The sequence below is a fragment of the Montipora capricornis genome, chromosome 5, assembly GCF_036669925.1.
Source record: "Montipora capricornis isolate CH-2021 chromosome 5, ASM3666992v2, whole genome shotgun sequence".
Lineage (NCBI taxonomy): Eukaryota > Metazoa > Cnidaria > Anthozoa > Scleractinia > Acroporidae > Montipora > Montipora capricornis.
Genome location: NC_090887.1, coordinates 1897031 through 1907393, shown reverse-complemented (window position 1 = coordinate 1907393; position 10363 = coordinate 1897031). Strand labels below are relative to the sequence as shown.

The 10363-nt window shown below is 41.1% G+C and overlaps 1 protein-coding gene across 3 annotated transcripts in view; it reads right to left on the bottom strand.

The window, feature by feature from the left end:
• The window catches only part of LOC138049062 (uncharacterized), a 67528-nt gene that overhangs the window by 44777 nt on the left and 12388 nt on the right, over window positions 1-10363 (bottom strand). For all 3 annotated transcript variants that reach the window (XR_011132289.1, XM_068895174.1, XM_068895173.1), the window contains 4 exons: window positions 4881-5043; window positions 4120-4328; window positions 2976-3195; window positions 2582-2829 (listed from right to left, as the gene is read on the bottom strand). Coding sequence is in view for 2 of the 3 variants with exons in the window: in XM_068895174.1 (XP_068751275.1) it covers window positions 2582-2829; window positions 2976-3195; window positions 4120-4328; window positions 4881-5043 (840 nt within the window). In the remaining variant the exon portion in view is untranslated. The remainder of the gene's footprint in view (window positions 1-2581; window positions 2830-2975; window positions 3196-4119; window positions 4329-4880; window positions 5044-10363) is intronic.

Below are 10363 nucleotides of genomic sequence, written 5' to 3'. Positions count from 1 at the left end.
GCCTGCTTCTCCAGTAGTGTTAGTTAGGACTGACCAGTTTTTTTCTGATTTGTTCTAGTAAACGTTAAATAGGAGAAATGACTGTGTATACTGGCTCAACATATTACATTTGCGACGAGGATATTATGGCTTGGATCGGTTGCAGTGTACATGTACGAGTGCTTTTACAGTGTGCCAGTAAAGATTTTCCAAAATGTAAACGACAGTGTTATTCAAGTTAATTAAGAATTGGAGGGGAGGTTGCTAAGCACAAGAGAAGCGTAAGAGTCGCACGAGGCGATAGCCGAGTGCCACTCTAACTTCTCGAGTGCTTAGCAAACTCCCAAGTGCATCCATAACTCGATAGACGCACAGCTAAAAGCATGAACCAATTCTTTTATAACATAGCGACAACAACTTGGGCGATGAAACATGTTTTATTTGAGATTGACTACAAAGTTCTTACAACGCACGGTGAGGAAAACAAAAGATCCTACTGGGTGCTTAAAAACATGCCATAAATAGGCTGAGCGACAGTAACTGTTGAGCGAAAACGATTGGTCTGGTTTCTGAAATGAAGATTCTCTTCTTCAACTAAACACAAAATAGGCAAACAGAATCAAAGCACTTAATGAAAATGCCCAAAGAAACATCTTAACGGCCCAAAGTAGGGTTTGGATTGTTGAGAATGATGTTCACATCGCCATGTACAGCGTGGTTGCTGAAGACGAACTACAGGAAACTTGCAGTGTTTTTTCTCACTGTACCAAGGCAAAAAAGGCATTTGACACAGTTGACCATTCTATTTTATAAAGCAAGCTGCATCATTATGGAATTAAGGGTATTGTCTGTAACTGGTTTTCGTCTTACTTGGCTCACCGTACTAAGACAACTCAAATTGATAATCATATCGGCCAAGAGGAATTCGGTCACTGGAGTCCCGCAAGCTTCTGTTCGAATTCTAGGACCATTACTCTTCCTAATAATGACATTTATACTAGTTCTGATAAACTCAGAGTTTACTTTTTTGCTGATGATACAAATTACTATATGCCGACAAGAATTTGCAGTCTTTAGCAGCCGTAGTTAACAATAAATTGAATAATGTATGCGACTGGCTAAATGCAAATAAACTAACTATTAACGCAAAGAAACCAACTTATGTTATTTTAGGCCCACGCAAAAGAAACGTAATTATCAGATATGCTTGAAAATACAAGATAACAATCTGAACGCAGCAACACCTCTTGAAAATAAGGATTATGTTAAATTTCATGGGGTCCTAATTGACGAGCACATAACTTTCAAACAACACATTGATTACATTGCTTCTGAGATTAGTGAAATTGTTGGTTTAATAGCGAGATTGCGGCACCATCTACCATTAAACACCTTTCTTCAAATTTATCGATCACTCGTATTTCCACATTACGATATAGCTGTTTGGGGCCAAGCTGCTCAGTATGATTTAAAGACGATTCTTGTTCTTCAAAAACGATCCCTTCGCCTTATTTTCTTTTGTAATACTAGATCCCATGCTATCCCATTGTTTGTCTCTTCTAATATAATTCTGCCAATTGATATGCTTTACTTTGAAACGGTATCTACCCGCGTACTTCTAAACGTCGGAATTGATCCAAACTTTCCACAAAAACGATTTTTTTGCTTTAAGGTCAAACTAAGGTATATGAGCTGATAGCCGAGATTGAGTGAACCAATCAGACCACGACAAATGCATTAGCCGAGGTTAAAAATTTAACGCTGTTATGATGTTATTTGAAACACAATTTCAGTAAAGAAAATGACATTCCAATAATCATACTGAAGATGCATTCATATGGTGGTTGCGCCATTGAACCAACAGACAAATAGCAATGTCCACCAAAACGCAATGAAACTCAATTCACACCCCGTGAGAGTAGGCAATTTGTATAGGTAATCACATGATTTCGAGTGCAATTTGGAATAAATAAGCACGAGTAATTTTGTTTAAAGACGACCAAACTTGCACGAGCCCGTGGGACAAGTGCAATACTGAAGATGCATTCATATGGTCCATGTGATCCACCTTCCCACACGCTTGCCGTGGGAAAACAGTTTTGCTGTTCCCAACCCAGTTTACGACATGAATGGCATGTGAAGCTGCCACTTTAAGGGGTGCTAAAATGTTAGCTAAGCGATGCTGATGAGGCCAAAAAGGCCGAGACAGCATGAATTCATGCAAAATAAAATGAATTTCTGTTTTCTGCTAACGAAAGGCATCAGGTGTAATACTGTTATTAATTGATTCATTTATTTATTTATTTTTCAGCTATAGATATTCTTGGACAAGGTTAGCATATTTTGTGTTCATGATGAACGACAATTGTATTGCCTCTTTTAATTGGATGATTTTATAAGGTTGTGCCTCTAACGGTTTGACTTCAGTGGATTGCATAACTTCCCCGTACCCCTAGCCCTTAACCCACCCCCCCCCCCCCCCCCACATCCCCTGGGATGAAATTTAATGAAGTAGGTGGATTACAATCAAAGCACTCAACAGGAACATGCCCCTTCTCAAAAGAAATCAATGTTACCATGAAGAAGGTGGTCGCAATCATACCTTTTTGATGTCTCTTCCATACACGCCCGTACTCTCCTTTGAGAGAATAATTGAAAAATCTTCCGAGAAACGATACGCAGCTCGTTTTGAACAACGCATAAATGGCACTTGAAATCCATCTGGAAGTTTCTCATCTGGGAGACGAAGTCCAACGTCATCTTCATCTGAAAAAGTCACTTTGGAGAGATATCTCTGCAAAGTGTTTCTTATGTCGTCTTTGGGCACAAAGTCCATGTGGAGACCACTGTCTAAAATCACGGGAAGTACCGAAACAAGGTAAACATATTAGCCGGATTGAAATGTCTGCTTTCCCTATTAAATAAATAAGGCCAGGCAAAGTTTCGGCCAACAATGAACGCGCAATGGGAAAGTTTCATGAATGTACTACACTTACCTGCTAGTGCATGAATAGTGAGTCTGCAATCAAATTTGCAGCCGGGAAATAAGATGTCTGCTCGCAGATATCTTTGAGGTGGTAACATTAACCATCCACGGCATCGAGAGCTCGTAAATTGGTCTTCAAAGCATACCTCATTCAAAATGTTCTTTAGGTCAGAAAACGGGATTACTATATTGTCCAACGTTTTTCCAAGATTCTTCTTTGTGACCCATACCTGGAACAGAAAAGACCAGTCCAGTCTATAGCGTTCTCTTTAAGTAAAACCCACTTCATTATACTATTAAACGATGGTAAGCCTCCATCACGCACCAGACTTTTAAATTTATCTAGTGAGAAAGAGCAAATCTATCAGGAAGTAAACAGTGCTTGGCCTGGTTCTCTCAAGAAACAACACGAGGGGGTGCCCTTTTTTTGTCGTAACTGTATGCTGTCCATCAATGGTATCCCGATAATCCTTTGAGAAACTTACGAACCAAACAATACTCTAAACTCAAAAGTATTGAAATCAGTCTGAAGTACATTTATATATATTTGAAGAGCGGGTTATAGACGTAAGAAAAGAGTGATCCTTGCAAATATCTGGACAATTGTCTATTGTATTAATTGACAACAAAGCAACCCCGAAGTCACTTGATCCCGAGTCCAGCACGCTAACAATCAGGCTACCACGACTCCAACATGACGATGTGATGCTTCTTGGCAACTAATATTGCCAAGCAAGTATTGGTAATTGGTTGATGGACAGCTGACATAGACTAAAAAAACTTGTTATTAGCCTTACTAAAAGCGTGCAAATTCGATATATTTGTGTAGCAGCATTTTAACACTTAAATCAATTTTCCTGTGTAAGCAGACCTTCCCAGCCAATCATCGCCATTACATAGCAAAGATTTTTACTTTGGGTTGTTGAATGGTCATACTAACTCTAATAAAAACTCGGCTACAAAGCTTCGGTCTGTGAAAATACAGCGTCACAGACCAGGTGTTAATTAGAGTCTTAAGCCAAGTTTTCGATAAGCCTCTTTGTAATCATCCACCATTAGTAAGCGTCTCTTATTCCGCATTTATTTTGCTGTTTTTGGTGTGATTTCCTTGTGGATTTCTGCTCATAGTCCCGGTAATGGGCTCATGGCCTCACCTTGAAAGTTAGTTGGCCCCCATTTGGCGTTCGAAATGTTATATCGTATCTTGATTGAAAGTCTTCATATTCGGGAAGGGACTGATGGAGCAAATGCTGTTCCACAAATTTCTCATCTAGGTTGACCCCTCCTCTAAATAATGTTTTCCACTCAGTTGCCTCCAAGAGCTTCCTCAAAGCATTTTCAATACTCCACTCGCCGCCAGGACCTAACCAACAAGGAAGTCAAATGCACAAGTTCTTTAAAATCAATTGTCAATCTCCAACCCTAGCTATGTACAAGAAGCTCAGGCACACCAAGGGGGAAGGGATGTCCAATGCGACATAATTTGGCCACAATTCAGTTCAGATCAAATAAGAGTAATCTTCAGAATGTTTATCAAGATTTTTGGCCAATCTCTGAAGGAAGTCTACTTTTTTTTAAATTTAGGACTTACTAGGAATTTTGGGGTACCATTTTGCACTTCCTTTCCATTTTCGTGACACAGTTGGGCTCGATTGATTGGGTCAAAAACTCCGAATTTTCGTTCACTGAGACAAAAGGAAGAGAGAGCACTTGAAAACAAGTTTAAAAAGTGTGTCACGAACTTTATACCTGGTGAGCCATTTGTATGCATGCAGATCGAGAAAAAAACAGCATGTATCACTATCTTTTCGTAGTTATCTTCCTCGCACAAATTTACAAAACGTAACTCGCTTGACATCAACATGGTGTGCGCAGATTCATTTAAACGTATCAGTCACAAAAGTGAAAATGATACCTTCATCAGGCTGGCGAATAAGAACGGTTCCGAAGTGACACCATATGTCGGCCTTCAGATGTCGTTTTGTTTCTATTTTATGTTTAATCCTTTCGAGAGAGTGTAATACTTCTGCTTCTAATGTCTTAAAATAGACAGGGTCATTCGAAAGACTGGGAGATTCCTGAAAAAGAAAGGAAACAAGTTGTACTGGTGAATTAAGATAGTGAAGAGATGGTCAAGAAGAAATATGACAGCAGAGAGCATCTTCGAAAAGCAAAGAGGTGAAGACGGGGAGGAACGACTGATTACCTGAATGATGATGACAACAATGAGTAGAAGGACAATGATGACGATGATGACGACGATGGTGGCAATAATTAAATTTCATCAGACAGAAATTTGTAACTTAAGATACGTATTTTTATCTTTTATTATTATTATTATTATTATTATTATTATTATTATTATTATTATGCAGTAAAACTATCTGTATGCACAGTGTTATAAAGCGACACAGGGCGCTAAGCGTAACCTGTGCGCACAAGCGAAACTTAAAAGGAATAACCAAATGAGTAAAAAAAATAATAATAATAAAAATAACAAAATAAAAATAAAAATAAAAAAATAAAAATATATATATATCTACATGACTAAAAACTATAATCTAGGCATATAAATGTCTGTAATGTCTCTCGTTCTTCGTGGCTGATAGTCAGGCTTTGGTCTTAGGTCTTCCTATCATAACCTTGAAAGTTCTCGCTATATTTAGGGATGACGACAAGACTGCCTTTTGCATGGCCTCTAAAACTTGATTCGCCTTACGTCCTACCAGTGATTGAATTGAGGTTTCGGTTTCATCGTCTTCTCCTCGCTCTTTTTCTCTCGGTTACTAATCCAAGGGCAGCTCATCTCTAAGGTCAGCACTTTCTTGTTTGCATGATCCACAATCCTCCCGTCTATACGGTTGGCTCGAACCTCCTTGTGGTCCGCATACACGGGTACATCCCACCATGCTTCCACTTGTTCTGACCTGTACTCCGGCTTGGGCATTACTGGCGAGTACCACGGTGGTACTTCCTCGAGAAGACCCTGGTCATGTAAGATCTCATAAAAAAGGACCCTTAGAGCCATGTTGTGTCTGAACAAATACTTGGTCTGAGCCAACGCAGTGCACCTGGACAGGATATGAGAGACACCCTCTTGGGCGTGGCCACATATTCTACACTTCACATCCCCAGAGCAACATGTGTGAGTCTTTTTGCTAGTGTAGAGCTTTGTTGGCAAAAGTTGCTCGTACAGTTCAAACGCACCGGCAATAGTATACGTGGGACATGATCTCCATGTACTCAGCCAGCTGAAACATCCGTTCGTGCACAGCTGTTCATCGTCCTTTCTCTCTCTCAGCAGCTTCCCCTGCCATTCTAGGCCACGTACGTCCCTCCCATACTTCTCCTCCACACATTCTTTCAGCACTCCCTTCACGCGTTGCGGTGGGATGGCCTCTCCACTGCTCATAACACATACAGGTTCCGGGTGTTTAAGATGAAGGTCAACACCCAACTCCGCCGCAAACTTTGCCGCATCTTTCACTATTGATTTATGGCCGAATGACTCGGCTCTTTCGTCAAACTCTCTCACCATTTTCATCGCCGGGTCTTGGTTCTCATACATTCGAATCGCTGCTTTGACCTTGGTCACTTTATACTCCATCTCCACCGCACGTAGACCTCTTCCGCCTTGTTCCCTCGGGAGGTACAAGAGAGCCGTAGAACCACCTGGGTGTTTCCCGCCATTTTCCACTATGATCTTGCGCACTTCCCTGTCCAAGATCTTCAACTCTGTTATCGGCCAGTGTTGAGTCCACATTAAGTAACCCAACACCGGCAAGGCAAACTGGTTAGAAGCCGCCACCCGGTTAAAGTCTGAGAGGGGACTGGACCAGATGATCGACAATCGACGCAGGTACTCCCTTGCTGCACATTCAAGTACCATTTTCACTTCCTGGACTAAGCTCTCAAGAACACCAAGAAACTTGTACTGTTTTCCTACTTCAAGTGATGGTAATCTTCCTCCAGCTATATCTCCTCCTAAATTCTCCTGGGAGTGGATCCCTCTCCTTATATGGACCACTGCACATTTCCTTGGATTCCACTGTAGTCCGATGTCTTCCATAGCCACTTGCGTTGATTCTAGCACTCGGTTCAACTTGGTCTCGTTAGCTGCGAATACTTTAAGATCGTCAATATACAGCAGATCAGTCACTGTGGCACTGATTGGTTTAGATAACTTGTATCCCTCGGAGGCGCTGATCTTCCAGGCCACGGGATTCAAGCAGATCGTGAAAAGCCTCGGGCAGAGCGCATCTCCCTGTGGTAGTCCTTTCTTAAACATAATAGGATCAGACACTTCCCACCCATGCCGCGTGTTGGCGACGATTCTCGTCTTCCAACTCTTACACAACTTACTTATCACCTTACACAGCCACTTTGGAAACCTATGCAGCACCATCATCTCACCTAACCACCCATGATCTACCGAATCACATGCCTTCTTCACATCTACCCATGCCATACTTAGGTTACGCCTTCTTCTCTGACAATCCAACGTCACCACCCTATCAATCAACAAATTATCTACCGTTCCACTACACCCCTTTTTTGCACCTCTCTGCGATCCTTCCATCAGCCCATGCTCTTCCAGATGTTGATCCGTGGGACCGAGAACACACGAAGTAAACCACTTATAAGCCGTATTTAAACAAGTGATTGGTCTCTGATTGTCGCTGGTGAATTCCCCCGGTTTGGGTATCAAAGATGTTTTTCCCTCAGCAAACCAGGATGGATAGTCATCATTACTTCTCGAGATCGCTTCAAACGACCGGGCCATGCCTTCGTGTAGCACTTGCGCACGCTTCCACCAGTAGTTGACCAACTTGTCCGGCCCCGGAGCACTCCAGTTCTTCTTCCTTTTCAATATCCCTACTGCTTCAGCGGTTTCTAGTGTCCAGGCCTCTTCTGTCGGTGGAGGGACCTTACTAAAGATCGCATCTCTCACTTCGTTCAGCCATTCAGCCAGGCTATTCCCAGTCCCCTCTCCTTCCCACAGTTCTCTCCAGAACGAACTGGCTTCTTCAATACTCCCGAACTTCTCTCTCTCCTCTGCAGCGGTGTTTCCATTAGCTCCCTCATACTTGGGGCGATCACAGTCTTCGCATTTGGCTAGCATCTCCCTCATATTAGCATACACGCGCCCTGCATCTTCCTTAAACTGTTGATTTAGAACCTTCGCTTCTTTATTCTTCTTATTCCTGCCAAAAGCTCTTTTCAGTTTCCTCAACGCACATTTCTGCCTTTCCATGTAACTCACAAGTGAAGCTATGGATAACTCTTTGCATTCTTGTTGTAGGATCGCTCTGTTCCTTTTTCCTCTTTTCGTCATTTTCCTGTTTTCTTTCAGACGCTCGATTTCAGATTTAGCCATTGAGATCTTTTTCCGAAGACACTCCGCCTTTTCCTCGTACGCTTTTTGACACTTTGATCTTTTACTCTTGTGGTTTGATGATTTTCCTGATCCTTGTTTTTTCCATCCTTTATACAAAAGGAATGCCGTGACAACAGAATAAAGCACACAATTAGCAATCCAAAGATAGCTAAATGGATTGTCCGTCGGGGATACTCTGCACTGCTTCATTAACTCCGTTATCACCTTATTAATATTCTCATGGTCGCCCTTTGTTGGCGTTCCTTTTGTTCGTGTATCAATAGTACGATTACTAAAATCGCCTTCGCACGGGTGGATATGGATGTAAACATTGGTCGCTGATTTCAGAAGCTCACGTGCTTCTGAGCTTAAGGAAGGCCGTTCATCCGGAACCGCTTCACTTTCTTCCATATGCAAATCTTGGTCTCCTGTATTTGCATTTTGAAAACCTTCGACTGGTTCTTCGTTCCTTTCGCACTCTCTTGTTCTGATGTTTTCGCTTATTCTCTGTCTAACGTTCCCTAGTGTTTTCTCCAGTTTCGCCGCTTGGTCTCTTAGATTCTGCTCCGTGAGCTCCAGATAACCATAGCCCTTCTCTTCCCAAAGCTGTTTCATTATCCCCATGTAGCCTTTCTTCCTTCCATTGTCAAAACGCGGTGGGTTTTCTGAGTTAACCAGTCGCTGGGCTTGCTTTTTGCACTCCAAAATATCATGATTCCCCACCTCAGTCCATTTTATCCTTCCGTTTATCCGCACAAGTCGTTCCTGCGATCCATTACTTGCCATGTTGTGACCACAATGTCGATAAACTCAAATTTCAAATTAAACTAAACAACAAACCAAATTCGTTCGTTCAGAGACACCGAATTGTCCTGCAGTTCGCCAGACAACTTCACAAGTATTCAGAATACTTTTATTATTATTATTAATAATAATAATAATTATTATTATTATTATTATTATTATATATTTTTTAGAAGTTTTAAAACAGTTTTAAAACAGGGGAATGTCTATATTGCTTGTAAATTTATAGTTCTCATCTTTTGGAGATATTTTAATTTTTGTAAATATTTTTATCATGGAAATAAAGTGGAATTCTTGATTAATAATGACGATGATGATGATGATAAGAGTTGTGCTCAACAGGGATCTTTCTGAGAGGAACCGTTAAAAGGAACCATTGTTACCATTCATTACAGAAGCATTATTATTCTGGCCCCAGTTGTTAAAACACGATGGATATTGCTATCAGCTGGAGAAATCACTATCCAGTCATAGCCAAACCAATTGCGATATCCAATGGATAGTGATTTATCCGGTGGAGAGTGTTATCCACCTTTTGAACAACTGGGGCAAGAACAATAGTGTTCTTTTGTACTACTAATAGGAACGAAAGGCAGTTAGTAAAGAATAATCAGTTTAGCGGAACAGACTTTATCACATGCATGCAACAACTTGTCCCTTTTTCTCTGAAACGCTACGATTTTAGTAGGTCATACAATAGAAGCAACAAGCTTCTTGTTGAGTTTACTGAACGATTGAAACAAGAACAGCTGTTTCATTTTATTGCAAAAGATAACAAAGCAATACGACCACACCAAATCTGGAACTATTGTTCCCAAAGTGATAAAAAAGAGCAAGGCGTTCCTTTTAAATTAAAGAATGGGAAATTATTTTTTTCCTAAATAGATAAAACAGAACGAGGCATTCCTTTTCAATGAGCGAATGACCGGTATCAGGCCAAATTTTCTGCTGTCATTACTTTTGGGAAACGTATAGCACGATGATGACGATGTGATTGTGATGGTGATGGAAGTGCTGATCGATGATGATAAGATCTTACAAAATGAAGCAGTGGTAGGGCGCTTGCTGTGAGATCCTGGGATCCCGAATTCAAGGCCAGTTCTGATCTCTAGTTGAATTGAACCTCGGTAGTCCCTGGTTCAACTTCTCGGCCGCACTGGTTTGCCTGAGGTCAGCTGAGATTCTTAAAAGTTTTGTTGTTGTTGTTGTTGTTGTTG